This window comes from Epinephelus fuscoguttatus, linkage group LG15 (assembly GCF_011397635.1).
Source record: "Epinephelus fuscoguttatus linkage group LG15, E.fuscoguttatus.final_Chr_v1".
In the NCBI taxonomy this organism is placed as follows: domain Eukaryota; kingdom Metazoa; phylum Chordata; class Actinopteri; order Perciformes; family Serranidae; genus Epinephelus; species Epinephelus fuscoguttatus.
The window spans coordinates 26,688,733-26,708,744 of record NC_064766.1 but is presented as its reverse complement, the minus strand read 5'-3'; the positions used below and the strand labels follow the sequence as shown (position 1 = coordinate 26,708,744).

At 40.6% G+C, this 20,012-nt stretch overlaps 1 protein-coding gene across 3 annotated transcripts; it reads right to left on the bottom strand.

The window, feature by feature from the left end:
- Positions 1-138: 138 nt before the first annotated feature.
- On the bottom strand, positions 139-19,895 carry hfm1 (helicase for meiosis 1). 3 transcript variants are annotated; one of them, XM_049599009.1, is made up of 39 exons: positions 19,741-19,895; positions 19,536-19,651; positions 18,873-19,188; positions 17,980-18,314; positions 17,474-17,515; positions 17,274-17,344; positions 17,022-17,154; positions 15,884-16,035; positions 15,713-15,790; positions 14,152-14,307; positions 13,351-13,551; positions 13,115-13,203; positions 12,954-12,997; positions 12,746-12,847; positions 11,228-11,373; positions 10,835-10,929; positions 10,573-10,706; positions 10,422-10,469; positions 9,386-9,466; positions 9,131-9,222; positions 8,273-8,379; positions 8,106-8,153; positions 7,859-7,956; positions 7,633-7,767; positions 7,366-7,451; positions 6,951-7,034; positions 6,608-6,765; positions 6,316-6,419; positions 5,248-5,433; positions 5,069-5,134; positions 4,859-4,983; positions 2,813-2,895; positions 2,538-2,650; positions 2,356-2,439; positions 1,829-2,146; positions 1,546-1,627; positions 1,281-1,380; positions 636-787; positions 139-483 (listed from the first exon to the last, which is right to left on the bottom strand). In XM_049599009.1, exons 1-39 carry the CDS (start codon positions 19,809-19,811, stop codon positions 429-431), a joined length of 4,686 nt encoding a protein of 1,561 aa, XP_049454966.1. In that variant the 5' UTR covers positions 19,812-19,895; the 3' UTR covers positions 139-428. The 3 variants fall into 3 exon arrangements, with proteins under 3 accessions (XP_049454966.1, XP_049454967.1, XP_049454968.1); XM_049599010.1 differs by having other exon boundaries at positions 1,841-2,146; XM_049599011.1 differs by lacking the exon at positions 12,746-12,847.
- Positions 19,896-20,012: the final 117 nt, after the last annotated feature.

Below are 20,012 nucleotides of genomic sequence, written 5' to 3'. Positions count from 1 at the left end.
CACCAGATTAAATAAATGAAACTGATTTCATGACCACTGAGAAATTACCTGAAGAATAGGTGCTAAATGTTTAACTTGCCCCATCAAAGGATGAATATGTGTTCGGTTAAACAATGAGGGTAGATCTCTCATCTATTTAGTTTAAAGCTTTGAGGATTTGTCGAAAGACTTGCACTGAATCATCCAATAAACACAGAATTTATTAAATAAATAAATAAATAAATAAATAAACACATAAATAAATAATATTATTAACAATTAGAATCAGAACATCAGAAACTATTTGTTTCATTTATAATATGAACATATAGTAACATGACGTCAACAACTGTTCATGTAAAGCTCACCAGTAACAATATGTGAACATAAACATAAAAAAAACACTTTATGTGAACAACATATTTTTGTCAGTAGGACAAGTAGCACCTCTAAAATATACCATCAAATATCCCAAGGAAAGCTTCCTCTTCTTTGTAGCTGGTGCTGAATACACAAGGTTTAAAAGAAAGGGAAGGGGTTAATCAGGTGAAAATTACACTTCAGAGTATATTTGATATAGAATTATTTTCATTACGTACAGAGGAAAGAATATTGTAATGAGTCACTACAAGCCTTGTCATTGTATCTTCCTCTACCTTCTGTTGACAGATGAGCTGGTGTTGGCCAGGACACTCATTGTAGAGAGGAAATCAAACGGTCTGGTAAGTGGAGCCACGAGGGTCTCGGTCTGCTTTGGGAGATTTTGTGGTGTTTTCACTGTGAACTCTTCTCTAAAGATGCTCGGTCTCTGAACATGAGGAAGGGAGACATGTGTCATGTGTGCTACTGACCATACACCAGGAGAGATTTTTGAAAAGTTAAGCTGCTTACTGGCACCTTGATTAAGGCTAACCTTAGAACTAGTAACCATTTTGCAATTAACCCTGTATCCACACAGATGAGAGACATGTTGTTCAAGACATTATTTGGTGGAAAAAACAAAAACAAAATACCAGGTAAACATTTATAGCAAATTCTAAATCCACAATATAATTAAGTATGTCATGTCCAGAAAGGAGTAGGAAGAAGCGAATCCTTAGAAAGTCCTACCCCGTTTATAAAATATTTTATCAATTAACTACATGCCAAACATGAATAATCCAGCTTTCTGCCCAAGTGTTCAACACACACACCTCAATCAAATCATTAGAAAATTAAAAATTCAGTAAAAACAAGAACAGATCAATCAGAATAAAACAAACAAAAAAACACAAATTTAAAAAACATCACATCACACACACCTTCTTATTCCAGTCGAGTGTGATTCTGTTCTGCGGTTTGACTGTGAGCACTGAGCGTCCTGGTGTTCTGATTTCAGGATTTAAAGTTGGTGAAATCAACCTAAAACACAAAAATACAACAAATGTTTTTACTGTATTAACTACAATATGAAACCTCAGTCAGGTAAGAGATTATAAATATTTCACATATATTTGATTTCTGGTCTTTGAAACAAACAATTGCACCTCAGTTGGAAATTATTTATGTGTAATTCTCTGGGTTTACCTCAGTGGTGTTCTGACAGTGGTGCTACAGGGTCTGACCTGAGAGTGACTGTGGAATACTGGTGCAGAAGTAGAGCCAAAGCCTACACATCAAACACACATAGGATTATAAAACTCTGACAATTGTGAGGCATAATCTCTCATAATCACGCCTGAAGTAAGGCATGCAAAGATGATTAAAACACAACTGTGTGTGTTACAATGACGTCTTAACGAGATGTATGAGAAGCTGACGAAACACAAACTTGTTACCTCCTTTATCTCCTAAATTAAATGCAACTCACACTTCTCTCTACCTTGCATGCTGTGGTCAACAGATTGCTGGACTTGAGGTTTAACATTTGTTGGACACGAGGTGGTCACTGATGTCTCGCTGGCATGCACCAGGTTCTCGTCATCAAAGTCGTCCCATTCATCTCCAAGGTCAAAGCTGACGGTCGGTATGTGTGAGGAAGAAGTGTTTTCGCAGTGAGCACCCTGGTTTGACATTGCAGTTGACCTCTGGGGATAGGCTGAGTGGGCTGTATTGATCTGGTTTAGAAGTAGTTTATGGTTCTGACTCACACCGACACTGATTCCTGGGGTCAACCACACTGAGGAACCTGAACACAGATGATTAAAATAAAAGTCATAAAAGATTACTGCACTCTGGCCTTTGTTGGATCTAATCTGACAAAAGAATCTCTGTAAGGACTCCTGAGTTTATAAAGACTATAACTGGTGGCTTTGCATGTTTTTCACCATTCACTTTTCACATGCAAATCCAGCAGTATTGTGTGTCTCGTAATGAGTTTGAGCTGTTGAACAATACTTTGATGGTGAGAGTGTGACACAGCAGGTGTTTGGACACACTCCTCCATCATCCCATGCATGTCCTCCACAAAGTCATCATAATCTGAGTATGAGAGACAGGAAAACAGTCACTGATAATGGTATTATTAAACTCTGCGTTGTAAGGCAATGTGGTGTGTTCAGAGTTCATGACTTGTTTACCACTGTCAACATCCAGATGCACCACATCTGGCAGCTGAGCACAGTGTTCTCCCGTCAGATCCACAGTCTCTGTGTTAGACCTTACTGGAGCTTCGTAGTCACTTCCTCCATACCTTCATCAAATAAAACAAGACATTAGGCCATCAGTTTTCATTGAAACACAATTCAATCACAATCATTTTTTTTTTAAATTGCAGCAGTTGTTAGAAGACTTATTGTATTATTTGCAATTATGAATCAAAGCAAGTGTACAATGCCGGTGTAACTGTGAATACCAGGAAACAGACGGAAGCCTCTCTTTGGGTTTGTAAGCAAACTCGTGCATGTTGACAGACGCAGAGTCCTCACGCATTTTCATCTGAGGAAAATAATCAGAACACCAAACGGAGACTTATTCAGCTCAGTGACACAAAAAAATATCTTTAAATTGACTTACAGACAAACAAGAAATACACTTTTATTGTTTGTCAAATGTAAAATTATTCACAAATTTAATATTAAGTTAAGTATAAAAACACACATATTGTTTTTAATCTGCATATTGTACACAGGGAAACAAAATATTTTTTGAAAGCTTTTTTAAATGGGCATGTCTACATGACATGACTCTGGTATATGTCTTATGCACATCCTTAATGCACATACATGCTAATAGTATTCTAATATCTTAGCACTATTCAGTATAACAGCTGTTCATCCGTAATGAAGTTCAGCTGAGTTCAATCAGGAAGACTTTCTTTGTGCTTATCCATTTACAATTCTCTCCCTCTCCCTCCCACTGCTTCCTATCATCAGCTGACTATGGGTGTTCACTCTTCTTATCCAATCAAAGTTTGCCACATTCTCTATCAGCCAATCAGGATGCTACTGCAAAATTTTAAATCTGCTCTCTCCTCTGCTGCCGTCAGCTGTGATGTTAGGCAGAACTGTCGTGCCCTCCTCCAGCCCATACACCTCCAGCCATCGTATCCAGAGTACAGGACGAGTTCAACAAAGGCTCATTCCTCTACTCTTCCAGATCATCAGCACTTCTTCTCATCTCAACTTCCCCACCTCTACCAGCACCAGCGTCTAGACCCCAAGGGTGTTCCCTACTCGACTAATCGACTTCATTACCCTCCTTATATTATACCATCTCGATGGGGTCTAATCGGCAAAAGACTTTTCAAATTTTTCATTCTAATGTGCACGTTAATAAATATTCTTTTTAGCTATAAAAACGAGTATCTCCTGTTTGGAGAAAAAGAATCTTGCATAATTGCAGTTTCTATTCTATCCTGCATGAGCTTTAAGATGGCACAGCCTACCGTAAACTAAGTACATAAGGCTGACACCCTCTCACATCTTCAGATAATGTGAGTTTTTAGTCACACATTATAAGATTTCACAAAGACTGAGGATCCTGCAGGGTCACTATTTACAAGACTACAACTAGATTCCTGTAGAGATTTATTTCCCATCCTGCCCCTGGTCAAAAATACTACACCAAATTCCCTCTAAGAAATATGACATTTTAACAATTCCTTATGTGTCCGCAAAACACACCACTCTAGAAACATAAGATAAAAGGCATCATATGTCGACAATATTCTTGTCAATTAGACATCTGTATAATCCATAAAGATAAACCATATTTGTGTACAAACTTTTTGATTTCGTCGCCTCAACTTGCTGCCAGCCTCCCCGCTATTTTAGTAGGAAAAGACCTCGGGAATAAGAGGTCTTTCAAAAACTAAGATTTCTCACTGTAACAAGTGCTAGTTGGTGAATCAAATACATGTCAAATTAAACACAGACTCTTGTTCACTCCACATCTCCACCAGTTTCTCCTCCTTTTCCACAGTACAAGAGAACCGACACTTGTTTACTGCTCCATTTTGCTGCTTCCTGTTAGGTGCTGGAGAGCACACAGTTATTGGATGGTGACAACGTTCACATCACTGAACTTCAGTATTTGCATGAGCCAAAACTAAAAACTTAAAATAATATTAAACATGTTTGATTTTGTTAGAACATCAAGACAAGACAAAGACTTAAGGCAGCTTGGACTGAGTTTTATGACCAGCTTGCACCAAAAAAATCACAGGAGCACAAACTGAGGTGAAGATTCTATACTGATAATGGAAATTTGTCTGACAGTGAAATCCCTTGAAAAGGCCAGTATTGAGTTATATCCTGTAAAAATCACAGACAGCTACACATTGAATCATGTTTATTTGTTTAAATGAAACAACTGTTTTTTGTGTGATGGCTGCAGTGTTAAAGAGTACATGATGCAGGCTTGAACAGACCCCGAAAATCATATCTGGTTTGTTTCTCACCTTGAGTCGTTTGACAGGGGTCTGTGTGAGTGTGTCACACCTGCTCCTCAGGTCTTTCAAATAGTAAGAGAAACCAGATTCTTGATTTGCTGACCTCTTCTGTGCCACAGTTACACCTACTTTACCTTGAGGGTGGAGAGGAGACCTCTTTAATCTTGACAGCCACACAAAGACACAAACACACAGTGAAAGACGAGTGATTGTACTCACAGCAGTCGTGGCCACAGAGATCCTTGTTTTTGCAGAAGTGGTTGCACTGTCTTTTATTGGCTGAATCTGAAATAGAAATAAAACCCATCTTAAATATGAACCTAGTTTTGAAAACATACTATATGAATATACTCACGGTTATATTTCAGCACCAACAAAATAAAGCCGCACTGTCGCACCTTGGTCTGTAGCAGATGTGTCATTTTCCCTGTGAGCTGCAGCCTGATCTGCAGACTGTGGTTTCAGTGCAGACTGCTGCAGTCTAGGTCCACTAGGATCGTATGGCATGTTGTATGGATTATCAGTTCCAAACCTCCTTGCTCCAGAGAAGTAGACATTGAACTTCTGTTGGATGTCAAGGCCGACTGTAGAAGAGGAAAAGGTCAAAATGTACAGTAAGTCATGCACTCCCCGCAAAGCACTGATAGGCAGTCCACTCCAAGAGTCTAAAGCCAAAAAAACAAACATTACAACAAAAAATAAATTACTTGATCACTATATGTAGATCATATTGTATCAGATTTATTTCTTTTTCTTTATTTCTCACGCAAATTACCATCTAATTAACAACTGTATATTTACTACATGAATATATTGTAACTAAAGGCATTACATGAAAGGGCATTATCAATCCAGAGGGTGGCTTCAACCACAGGTGCTTTCCCTGTGTGCATTGTTTTCTGTCTCCATCACTAGCAGCCTGACTGTTTTTCATTGCTTGAGTGAACTACACAAAGTAGCCCGAGGAACTCAAAGTTTCACTGCTGCATCTCAGTTTGTCACAAGCTTTGAGGAGGCTATGTTTTTAATCAGAGAAAATTACTTTCTTTTTCTGGTCATGATTTCAATGTGCACACAGCGCCAGCATCAGGTAGCCAGCTGGAAGCAGAATGCAACTCATACATGCAATAATGTCTCCGGTAAAGTAGGTGGTGGCAGAATGCAGCATCAAAAGCAATGGTTGCAATCTGCCAAAAAATCAGAAAGAAGAGGAAGCAACTATGTACAGTTGAAGCAGGAAGTACCGAGACATGTCCACCATAAATTGATGCAGAAAAGGAACAACTTGGTGCACAAAAATTAACCACAATGAAGGAAATGAAGTGTTTGATGCTTAATATACGTCCCCCTAAATGTTTAAAAAAAACTATGGCCTTTCTACATACCGTTGTTCACCTCTATAATATAGATGATACATACTGTGGCTATATTTCTGTGTTAAATGCAAAGGTATTATCGTGGTTTACCGTATTGTGAGCTGATGAGATTGACACTGATCTCCTCTCCTTTTGAGGCCTTTGCCACCTCGATTTTCTTCGACCAGCTACCACTCTTCAACAGCACCAAGTCCCTGGAAAACAAATAAGACGATGCCTCCTGAAAATTAACATATATTCTCAAACCAGGCTCTGTCGTTTTTTTTACATTACAATGAAAGGTCTGTGTTCTGATTGAGTGACAGAATTATGGAATAAGAGGGTAAGTAAAACAAAGTAAAGACAATACAGAATAGGTAGGAGCCAGAGGACTTTTTCTCACGTGAGTTTCTGTAGGAAGACCACAGAGTTGTCAGAGTTCCCGATGATCAGAGAGACGTAGTGTTGGTCTGGAGCTGTTCTCCTCGTCAGCAGCTGTGCTTGGTTTTTAAGGTTCACCTTCACCACGATCTCCGCCGTAGCACAGCTATACCTCGGAAGCTGCAAATACAGAGACAACTTTAAAGACAAACCATTAAGAATAACAGAAATATCCAAAGACGTGTCACTTGCAATCAGTTGCAATAATAGCTCAAAAGTCAGAGAATCAAAAAGTGAAATGCTCTGTTATATAGCATCTTAACATACTTGTGCCTTTGACAATAAAACATTGCAATATCTTTTACCTGCTCCAAAGTAACTTCATACTTTGGGAGATGTATGACAGATTCTCTGATTTGGTTGCCAAATGGTGGATGTCTGTTAAGAATCTGAGTAAAATCAACAATGTTAGAAATCAGAGACATCGCTGTTGAGTTTTCTTTTAGCACCACAAGCCAAGGTTCCATTATATTATATTAGATATCTCTACGGTCGATATCTCCAACACTTGGCAAATCAAAACAAAACAACCTAGATTGATACACAGCACTACAGCAAAAATGAAAAACATGTATTTATGATTAGGGGGAACTGCCCCTTTAACATAAGCTGTGACATATGGTGATCACAGTTGAATCAACAAAGCCTGGTGCCTACATTGCCACTGATCCAGCTCAGGCAATGGTTAAGTCAAATGCTTTGTGTTTTACACAGACTGACCAGCTCAATCTCTCTGGCGTGCATTTGCTCTATTTTGCTGAAAGTGGTGAGTCCAGCATTCACCATGGCAGTAGACAGGGTCTGACCTGAAACACACAGTGTAATATTATCAAATGTTCATATTCACTTAATTGTATGCATCTAATAGGAAGGATGTTTACTGTCTTAATTAATTCATCATGTAGAACCTAACGTGGAGATTTGTACTCATTTTAGACTCTATTTCTTTTTTTGCCTAAGATGCTACAATATGCTGTGTGTATCCACCTATCTTCTCCAGCTGTTTGGAAACATAGGGCGAGTTTTCCCAAAGCTTGGCTCTGAAGCACTTCGCCAGGATCAGAGAGTTGAGCAGAGCCGAGAGACCGGTCTTGGATTGGTGACTCAGAAACTCTGAGAGGCCTGATAAAGATCAAAACACAATGACAGTTAAAAAATAAAATAAAACAGAGAGCACTGTCTTTATTTGGTATCCCTGGTTCAGTCAACATACATTTGCTGATGCGCATCCCGTTCCTAAAGATCCTTGCTGTGTCCTGTGTCAGTCCAAACTCTGGAATCGAGATGGACCCCAACTGGGCCTGAATCAAGCTATAGACAAGGTGACAGAAGCATGTCTGTCATGGACAGTCCATAAGAAATCCATAATACATATTCTGCAATGAAATTCATAAACCAGTATTCCTACTTCTATTCAACGCTGCTTTTCCACAGAGAAAACACTGAATGAATAAACCTACCAGTTCACTTTCATCTCACTGGTTTTGATCTTTCCCTCAATGGGAAACCTGGAAAAATACAGAAACATCTCAGCTACATTAGCATGTGTCTATGTCTACCATGATGCATTCAGAAGCAGGAAGTATGACACTGAATGTGCAATAGTTAGTAGTCAAAAATATCTGACCTGATGATGACTCTGTTCTTGTCCCTGTTCAAGGTGTTCAGGGGCCTCTTCTCATTCACTCTCAGCTGGATGTCACTGAACTCTTTGCTCTTCGACAGTAACTCAATCTGTACATGCACAGCCACTTTTGATCTGAACAGTATTTTCTAATCGTAAATAATTTTCTTTTACAGGAAACCAGCCTATCAACACAAACTGCCCTATCTTACACCCAGCGCAAAGCAGCACACCACGCAGCGCAACTGTCATTGCTTGTTTCATACAGACAAAATTTTTACGGCCAAAGCAGATGTTGTGTAAGTAGCAAATGTTATCTACATTCTCTAAAATGTGAACATAGCAGAGAGCAGAGCTGCAGAGCTGCAGTCTGACCATATTTACATAAGAGGAGCAGCATAACTTGACATTTCAGAAGCTAAAAGTTTAGTTCTGTTTCCTCCGTCAAGTTTATAACTAGGTTTTGCTGCTTAAATGTCCCACAATACATGCAGGGACATTACTGCTCTTATTGCTTTACTCTCAGCAGAAAACCACCCGCTTCTCCAATCTTGCCACGTTAACAGCTGTGATTGGTCAAATTTAAGTTACACCCAAAACATTCCTGTGATTAATGAAAGCACTAAATAAAATTCCTTTGATCCTTGCACCGTACTTTGCGACCAGATTATGCACCATTTAACTACAAAAGAGTAGGTGGACACGCCCTAAGTGCATTGTGCCATTCACTTTAAACCATGTGCTATAGATTGTTTATACAGGGCCCTTTGTGTCACCACATGCATTTGCATGCATGTGGTGACACAAAGGGCCTGCATTTGAATCAAATACATTGCTGTGCAGTCTTATCAGGAAACCTACCAGGTCTGACAGGTTCTCGGTCCCAGCCACTTTGCTGAACTGTTTCATGGTGTCAAAGGCAATACAGTACCTCGCCATCAATCTGCCCCCCTCTGCCAGGAACAAAAACAAATTGTAAGACTCAGTTGCAAAAGAAGAGTGTAGGTGAAGATATGGATGTCATCCACACCCCTGAACATAAGTTAGGAAACTAAGAGGAACTTTGTGAAAACACACTGAGCATTTTGACACCATTTAAACTAATTTCCTCTCAACTTGTTGGTTTGATGTTGATGTCCTCATCCATGTCGATCAGACCAATGGAGGACAGAGAGTTGAGGTTCTTCAGACACAGTTCTGTGAGAGGAGAAACAGCAATCACCTTAAACTACTGTTGTGATGTGGTCAAAAAAAGTCAGAGGAGGACAGCTTGGATAGAAGTGGCTTCAGTACAGAGTTTTAAATCCATTAAAGGTATAGTTTGGATTTTATGAAGTGGGGCTGAGGTACTTATTATACATAGTGAGTGTATTACGTACAGGAGATGGCAGTCGGCAGTCCCGAATTTGGAGAAGCAGACAGGAGTACTACTACAGAAACTGGAGACAGCAGCAAAATGAATTCTAGTCACCTAAAAATAATCTATAAAGGTTTGAGTGTACACCATATTTACAATACTGGCCGTCAGACCGCTCTTTCCAACTGGGAACTGAAACTGTTATCTATGCTCTCTTCAAGGCCACCAGAGTCATTTGACAAAAACAGAACGCAAAACAAGGGAGCAGCTGGTCTACCGCTGCCTTGAGCCGCGAGTTTGTTTGTGTTATTGTGTTACTTTGGTGTTTAAAGGGTTAGTTGGGATTCACCAAAGTCACACAATAACACAAACAAACTGATGAAGGCAGAGGTAGACCAGCAGCTCTGTGTTCTGTGAGGAATAATTCATGTTAATGTCCACAGAGTCTATAGGCTTTGAAGAGAGTAAAATAACAGCTTAAGACCCCTGTCAGGGAGGGCTGACGGCAAAGTAAAGTAATGAAAATATTCTAAATATAGCGTACACTTAAACTGATAATGATTTTTTTCTGGTGACTAAAATACATTTTGTTGCTGCTCCTGTCCACAGCTGTACACTGCTTAGCTTCCATAGAGCGAGTCTACTTATACAAACTGGGAGCGTGCCAACCAGCATCTGCTGTAGGAATAAGTACCTCCTACAACCCCACTTCCAAAAATCTGAACTATCCTTTTTATCAAGTTTCTTCCTGCTACTTTAGTGACTTCAAATAGAGTAAAAACAGATGTAGCCCACCTTGCAATTTTGCTTCGATTCCATATCTGTCTAAGTCAGCAGAGAAACCTGAAATTGGAATTGAGGCACATTGCACTCACTGGTTTTACGTTCAGTCATGACAAAGAATCTGGACACTCATCACATTCTGCGTGCTTGAGCTCTGACTGACCATAGTGTGTGGGGTTCTTGAGGGCTCTGATGTAGAGGAAGGTGGAGCGTATCCAGTCCAGAGCCATGTTGACATCACTGATGGTTTGGAGAACAATCTCAGCATTCAGGTGCTCCACCAGGTGACTGTGTAAGCTGGGGGAAGGAAGTATACTGTTACCTCATGAACTACTGTATAATCTCTCCTATGAGAGAGAAAGAGTGAAAGAAAGAAAGACTGAGAAAGAGAGAGTGAAGAATATCAAGTGACTGAGCTGTAATACCTGCTCTCAATGATTTCCATCCCATTCATGAGTGTCATGTACTTGTCTTTGGTTTGGATCTTGGTCATGATCACTGCAGTCGCTGATTTGTCAAACTAGAGAGAGAAGGGACGAAAATTATTTAGCTTAATAAAAATAATTGTTGCTATCTTTCTTACACCTTTTAAAGTATTTAAATAAATGCTCTTTCCATGACAGCGTCCAATGTTCACTCTCAACAATCAAAGAAGAGAGATGCACCCTGTGTTAAAATGCGACAGCACCAGTGAAACAAATGCATCACATCTGTTCCTTGTTTGGTGATGGTGAGCCAGCTCTTACCTCCTTGGGCTAAGGGAGGTACAGTGAGAGAAATAACAATAAATAAAGTTTTCTGTTGTTATCTGCCATTACTTGTGGTCTTCCAGCTCGGCCTATCATCTGCAGCAAGTCGGCCTCGCTGTACTCCTCACAGGAGCCTGCCACATACTGCATGGTGGACTTGATCACCACCAGATGAGCTGGCAGATTCACTCCCATGGCCAGAGTCCTGGTGGTAACTAGGGTGTCAAAAAATCAGACCACAAACACAAATTTAGTGTCAATGAAATACAATGAAAATCTGATTTCAAACTGTACAAGCAATGGGAAGAAACTCTTTTTAGTTTTGAGTATGTAAGTGCTCATGAATCCATAACGTGTTGTAACGTAGAGTAGCAACGGCACTGAATAACAGATTATATTCAAATTAAGTTGAGACCTTTGCCAGCCTGGCACTGGCTGCTCATCTGATGGTCGCTATTCCAACTTTGGTGGGTTCATGAGCTTCGGGTCACAGCATATCACATACCACATACTGCCATCTACTGTTGACCTGTCACAACACATAAAGCCTGTGGCAAGAACTCATGGTGTCATGTCACTAAGCTTGTGCAATCATGCTTTTATCACCTCAGAAACATTGCTTAAATACCATCTATTTTAACTTAATGAGATACAGAAACTGTTGTACATGCTTTTATCTCTTCACGTCTTGATTATTGCAACAGCCTTTATCCCTGTTTCAATCAAAAAACCCTGCAACTAAGAACAACCGCATCACATTAGTTTTAGCCTCTATACATTGCCTCTCTGTTTGTTTTAGGATTGACTTTAAAATATTATTGATTACTTTTAAGGCTCTTCATGACTCCAGATTACATTTCAGACCTGTTAGTCCTTTATCAGCCTCTGCATAGTTTGAGATCCTCGGGCAGAGGTCTTCTGCGTGTCCCAGAGTCCAGGCTGAAGATCAAAGGGGACAGCGCTTTTGCAATCAGGGCCCCGTGGCTGTGGAATGACCTGCCCGATGATATAAGGCCATCTGAGTCACTGGCTCCGTTTAAGTCTCTCCTAAAAATGTACTTCTGTCGGAGAGCATATCCTGACTTTATCTGAGCTGTCTATTTTATTGCTATCTCATCACGCTACAGAAAAGGTGTGTTGTATTTTGTTGCTCAGAAGGTTTTAACAAGACATCCATAACATCCATCTTATTTCTTACTTATTTGTACAAAGATTCCTACAATTGGTGCATAACAGTTTAGTCAATATGGGAAGGAAAATACTGTTTATTGCTTTTGGCATAAAAACTTACCAGTATAGGTCATTAGTAGTCACACTCTCTGCAATTTACGTTCTATTAAACATGCATTTACATGCATTTTTGACACAACCCTGCAGTTAAAAAGCTTGGGCTGGGCCCTAGCAATGTTTCAACACGATATGGGTGGAATACCGTACGACTCAGTTGCTCTAACCAGTGACACTTGTTTTTCCTGATTATGTCTGCAGCGTTTCAAAGAAAATAAAAACACAGGATCATGTTGCACACTCATATAGTCACATATCCATTTACAGCACAGGATAAAACTGAGAGTAACAAAGACCCACAGAGGACAGGCAGGTCTCCCAGAGTGAAGGCCTCTTCTATCAGCTTCCTGTCAGACATGTCAACTCCTGCATGGTGGTAACCAACTCCTAACATCACCAGATCTGGACCACAAACATAACACCAAATAATGCTACACTGTTTTAGAGCCAGAAATCAACATGTACTTCTTGCTGGGTCTGTGTCTGTAGGCTTCAAAAAGGGACTCACCTCTCAGTTTTGAATCCATAATAGAGTTTGCATATCTCATCAACCTAAATAGATAAAAAAGTAACCAAGAGTTAAGCTCAAGCCTTCCGTGAAATTAACTTAACTCAGCATAAAATGATTTGATGATTAGTTGCACATGTGAGAACATGTAGGAAACGTACCTTTGCTTGTGCTCAACGCTCATGATGAAACGAGCATCCTTGGCCAGAACTGTAGCTGACTGTTGGACTCCTTTCCTTGTAGAGCAAAACTACAAAATAACATAAATTATTCGACCATCAACAAACAGAAACCCACCATCCTCATTAACTCTTCATAACCTTACAGTCTTATTCCATGACATGAAAAAATCAAGAAGGAAAGCAAACACACAAATTGGCCCACATCCCTCACCCACCACTAGTGCAGGTTTCTGGTCAGAGTATGTTTGTATGATGTTGGCCATCTTGTAGTTGAGCGACAGGTCAAACTTGAACTCTGTTTGGTTCGGGCTGCAGGGGAATCCCAGCACCACTTTCCTCAGCTTCACTGGACGATGGCTCTCGTCCATGTTCAGATATGTGGCTGGACCGCTCTCATTACACAGCCAGTCTGCTATCTAATAACGCAGCAGACAAAACAATGATCCGATTACTGATTTAAACTAGCGATACAGAGCAAGCACAGAATTATGTCTGTGTATTACAGGGAAGCGAGTCAGTAGGGTGCCTTTCTTAATTTGTCACAAACTCATACTAAAAAAAGCCTTTTAATCATCATTTATGACCCACTAAAAGTGTAAGGGCAGTGTATTTATTGGCAGAGACTCTGCCTTCTGCCTGTATTTTCTTATTATCTTCTTACGTTATTGTATTCAGGCTTTCCTGGACACAGCATACAGGTGAGGGCACGACTTTATAAGGGTAGCAACCAGGTACCCGACTGTAAGCACACACATCCAAAAGGGAGCTACGAAATCGCAGACATTTTGCCAGAAAAACACAAATATAGCGAAGCACAACATCAATCTGGAGTTGGCTTTCACTTTCATTTTTGCTGGCGATTCGGTTTACAAACAGTAATCAACAATGCCTGCGTAGTATACCTTTAATCACAAAACTAGGACTCCAAATTACTAAATTAATTAATTAAATTATTAAATTTATCTATGAATTATATCAATCTGAAAGATCACTGACTCTCTCCCTCAGCCACTTACATCAGAGATGTTGGGTATGGTGGCTGATACAGCCACAAACCTCATGGAGAGGTCTGTCTCTGGATTCTGTGCTGTTCTGTAGGCATGTACGGCTTTCATCCTGCTCACCACAACTTCCAGCGTGGCACCGCGGGTCACGTCCTTCACCACATGCACCTGAAGGAATGAAATGTGTCATCTTAAAGTTGGGGCGGCATGGTGGTGTGGTGGTCAGCACTATCACCTCACAGCAAGAGGGTTCCAATCCCAGGAGGGAGCCCTTCTGTGCGGAGTTTGCATGTTCTCCCCATGTCAGCGTGGGTTTTCTCCAGGTACTCCAGCTTCCTCCCACAATCCACAGACATGCAGGTTAATTGGTGACTCTAAATTGTCCGTAGGTGTGAATGTGAGTGTGAATGGTTGTCTGTCTCTATGTGTCAGCCCTATGATAGTCTGGCCACCTGTCCAGGGTGTACCCCGCCTCTCGCCCAATGTCAGCTGGGATAGGCTCCACCAGCATCCCTGCTACCCTCAAGAGGATAAGCGGTTATGAAAATGGATGGATGGATGGATCTTACAGTTGTCTTCAGAATCATGTTGGCAAAATAAAATTGAGTTATCTTTTATCTAGGGCTGTACCTAATAGGTCGAAGCTTCTTAATAATAATTAATAATACATTCAAATTGTAAACTAACATTCAAATACAGTGCTGCTTTTTTTCTTTTTGGATGTCTGTTCATCTGGTATTTCTACACCGTTGCAGATAAAGATAAAGATGAGGCTGCAGTAATATTATTAATATTATACTTTTTGTGGAATCAGAGTGCAGTGCTGTCTGCCTAAGATCATTATTACTTAGTCCCTAAAGTCCTGAACGATGACATTTTTTTATTTTGTGCGCACAAGTTAATTACCTTGTGTACACAAGTGCTTCAGTCTATATATGTTGACATTTAGCCTTTCAAAAACAACATTTTCCCTGAAGTAAAAAAAATGTGTTCTCCTGCTCGCTGAACACAAAGGGAGGCACACACCTGCATTAACGAGGGGGTATTTATGTAGACAAAAACTAATGCATTATATTCATTGAAGATGGTTGATTTAATAAAAAGACTCATTTAATTTGATGAATCATTTCATTAAAATTGAGGAACTTGTTTGAGGATATTTAAAAAATTTTAGGGTGATAATGTAGAAATGAACATTCGAAGCATCATTCGAAAACCCAAATAGAAGCTCTCCAATATAAAAACCCAAATTCAGTGCAACTATACTTTTATCATTGCTTCCATCACTTATATGAGGAGGTGCATCTCAGTGTGGAAGAACTACATGGCCCAGTTAAATGCACTTTCATAATAACCGGCGTTGAACATCATGTACTGTAAGTTTTTAATGGCTAACCTTAAGTGAAATAAAGTGCTGAGGGCAGAGGCTAATGGCGTGCCATCACACAATGCGGCAAAATAAAACCCACTGTAAACTGTGTATCTTCTGGCATTGTGAGTATCCAACATTATGCAGGCAGATTATGAGACACTATAAACACTAAACAAAGGGCCTGTGAACAAAACATCTGACCTCATCGATGAGGAAGAGCCTGACGAGCTGCAACAGACAGTTGTCCTTCCATTTTCTTGTCATGCTATCCCATTTTTCCTGTAAAAAAAATCAAACACAAAATCACATATTCAAATGTAACTACAGATTGCATACGTTAATGTAGAGGCAGTATACTGTAGTGTCACACACAGGAGTGGTCAGGATGATGTGGGAGTCCTGAATCTCAAAGAAGTCATCAATCTCTGTGTCACCCGTCAGCTCCTTGCAGCTCAGTCCCAGGGGACCAAACTTCTTCTTCCAGCTTTCAAAGCACTGACTGCAGAGAGCTTTGATAGGGGCCACTGGCAAGAACAAACAGTGAAACTTTTTTCAAAGCAGTTCTTTGTACCTTAGAAATACCCTAAATCTATAACTGAATCAAAAATCAAAACACTCTGGGAACGATACACATATTCAAAGCTCCTGTGTATAATTACAGTCAGGTGTATTGTGTTAAAACACTGTTGCTCTTTAGTGACTTTGACTGCGCTGAATTTCATCAGGTATAGGATTTCTTCCTCCTGCCTGAACTTTGATACAGCACAAGCTTTTTCAAACTGGCAGCTTGTATGAACAGTTAAGCAACACCAGATCTGTATTTTGTGTTTCCAATCAGTTATAAATGAAGAAAAAAAATATCATGTTCATTTATCAAATCTTAAAGAGACAGTTCACCCAAAAATATTTTTTAAGATTATTTGTTGGGTTTTTGCCGCCATTTGACAGGACAGATTAAGTGTGTAAGAGGGAGAGAGGGAGGGGATGACATGCAGCAAAAGGCCACGGGCATGAACTAAACCCAGGCTGCTGCAACAAGGACACAGCCTTGGTTCACAGGGGCTGCTCTATCAGGTGAGCTACTGGACGCCCCTGAAAATACATATTTTTACTCTTTCCTGAAATGCTACTTATTAATCCAGATTGTTTTGGTGAGTTGCTGAGTGGTGGAGATATCGGCCGTAGAGATGTCTGACTTTTCTCCAGTATAATGCTTTGAGCACCACAAGCCAAGTGCCATCTAGTTCTATTAAATTCAGGAGAAGTCAGACATCTCTATGGCCAAAATCTCTTTTGATTTTCGGATGAACTGTCCCTTCAGGTGTTAAGAGTGTAGAACAGTTTGAGAAATTATTATTTTTCTGGGTAGGAATCATTTTCTGCAATACTGAGGCCGGAAAGTACAACTTCTTAAATTAAATGCAACATATCTTATGAATATTAAGCATACTTTAGGCCAAATCTACTCAGCGTGGAGCTTATTTGGTGTATTAATAGGTTCTATGCTCACTATAGACAGCTTTGACATCTCTCCAGGGCTCTGAGGTCTCCATTAGTAGACGAATGATGGCCAGCTCAAACAGCACTGTTTTTCCAGATCCAGTCGGAGCACATGCCACAAAGTTCTTACCCGTGTAAAGAACCTGTGAACAAACATAACACCAGGTGAGGCAGTCACAGTTCACATCTCACAGGTTCTAACAAGACGTGTTAATTATAATCCTCACCACTCTGTTTATAAAGGCTTCAAAATAATGCTTACATCATCGAGTGCTTTGGATTGAACGTAGTTGAAAAAGGGGAACTCGTTGAAAACGGATCTGAACTTAGCTGCTGTGTTAGCATGATTCAGGAAATCAAACCACAGTACTTGTGTTATTGCATTCCAAGCTTCTGGCGCAGTTCACATACTGTCTGACAATTTCAAATTGTGTTGAGTTACACAACAACAAAAAAGGATACGGATTTCAGAAACTGGCCGCAAAACTCCAGACCCAGAGGTACCTAAAATGTGTACAATGAAAACACAAAAAAAATACTTTAACCTTTAGTCACACTCTCAGTGATTCCACTCATTCCACCTTAATGCTGATATGAAATGTTTAAGACTTTGGTAAGGTATAAAATCACGAGGTTTGATTCTGTTGTGAATGTAAAGCTGCAGTAATGTTTGTAGACTACATGTGGTCACAAAGGGTTCTACTGTTACTGTCTACTGCTTCTAATGTTTCACAATCCACCACCTAGTGACCAGCATGTTGCATTACAATGGAACGGTCAATGAGGGGAGCTCACCTCATTTCACCTCATCACACCCAAACACAATGTGGCAGCTGCTGCCATGGCTAGACATGGGCACGCTCATTAACTGCACTACGTTACAGAGGCTATATGAGTGCTATTTGGTAAACCAGTCATAGCCTGTGAGCACAGCGCCTGTCTTTGACTGTGTCAATGCAGTGCAGCACCTTCTATGCGAAGTGGCTGAGGCGTCATGGGCGGAACGAAGGCTCTCTTTGTGCCCTTGTCCTGCATCTCAGCATGTGCCGCCTGCTGCGGGGGTTGGCCACTCGCTGCAGATGAGCCCAGAGGAGGGGGCGGGAAGGGGGGCTTGGGGGAGAAAGGAGGAGCTGCCTGGCTAACTGTCGCCTGTGGCGGCTGAGGAGGAGGAGGAGGCACTGTCGCCATGGTAACCGGACTGAGAAAAGTTTGAGGTCTGGATGCTGTCTGGCTGCTGCTGCTTCTGAGGTCATCTGTGTTTGACGAGTCACCTCCACTGTTCAACACCTGAACCTTGAACAAGCTGTTGTGAGAGGGAGGAGAAGATACGGAGGGAATAAAGAATTGATAGAGGCAGAAGGTAGAATAAGAGAGGGAACTACTGTTAATGCTGTGAGCTTGGAGGCTTATTTGATGGTGTAGCATCTTTTCATTTTTTTCTTAAGAACTTGATCCTCTTCATGATAGACTGTAGTTCCATCTTAACTGAGCATGTCATGGATTCCAACAATTTGAGGGATTAAGGCGTGAATCATAACTACATTTTTTGGACAGCGAAAAACTGGAAACATGGCTTTTATATTGTGAACTGAATAGCATTAATCCTGCTATATTAAGCATTTTTTAAAAATTACATTCTGCATCCGCCTCCGAGGAGAGAAAATCCTTGCTGACCTGCTTTTCACAGCCTCAAGGCCACATATCAATCTTTGTTAAACGCTTTGAAATCACAAACCTGTTACTGCCCCCAAATGAAGAACTCTTCTCATCTTTCAAAATATGCACCACAGAAACACTGAAAACAAGTTGTTAATTCACAATCAAGTAAATGTCATCTTCTTGATAAATAACTGACACTTGCCTTCTCCGTAGAGGTGGGCTTTCGCTGTAGTCCAGAGACAAACACCTCCTGCTGATGGCCACATGACCAGAGGCCTGCAGGGTTTCATCTCCACCTCCACCACTCTGGCAGGCACCATTAGTGTAATCCCTGAACCCCTCACCTAAATGCCAAAGGGCATCACATCTGCTGGTGCTGCTGCTGCCACCCTGAGTGTCCTCAAGCTCTTTCTTATCATTGTTATAACTGTAAGGACTGTTGATGTTTGATGGTAAAACCTGAAGCCCAGCTGATCCTTTAAAAGAAGGCAGGAGTGTCTTGGGTCTCTGTGAGAAACCTGTATTATTGAAGAGGGAGAGTTTCATCACACAAAGTTGTTGGTAGCTGTAATTTGGAGTGTGATTCTCAGAATTATGGTTGACTTTGTGCTTGCTGAAGAAAAGACTTTACATCGGGGACTTTACCATTCCAGTTATACTAATGATTATGAGAATATATCATAAGACCCAGATCCCGGTTTGCTTACGCAAGCCAAGGAAAATTGGGAAAGCTTTCAAGCCTATTCAAGCTATTGTGTCAGTGAGTCACACAGTTAAATTTAGTAGGGCTTCAAAAGGCCAGATACTGAGCAGTTTACTCAAGTCAAGTGAAAAGGAATTCCCTCTAATCCAGAGCGCAACATACTGTATAGGGTAGAGAGAGACTCTGCCTCCTTCTGCATATCCTGAGTGGCTGGAACCTGAGAAAGAGATGGAGGCACTTCCAGCTGCCATGGGCTGACCTCCTGGTGCAGTGGCTTTCTGTCAAATACAATCCAGAGGGAAAAAATGAATTCAGCTGTGAGATGAAGATGAGAGAGGGATGATGTGGGGCATCTCTTTGTACTCACACTTTTTGGACAATGGGTCTCTCAAAAAAGAGATTGTCGAGGGACAACGTGCAGTCGTCTGAGTCCAACATCAGATTATTTGGCACTCACACATTTGGATGCAAAGCAGGATGATGTCTGTCAGTTACAATGGATCTTGATTGGGAGACATCTGGCTTAAAGAAGAAAAAAAACGGAGATACTAATATGAATGCAAACACAAATCAATAAATATATTAGTAGCTATGTATGTACAGTATAACTTCTTAAGTGAAAAATTATTTACAGGCCGT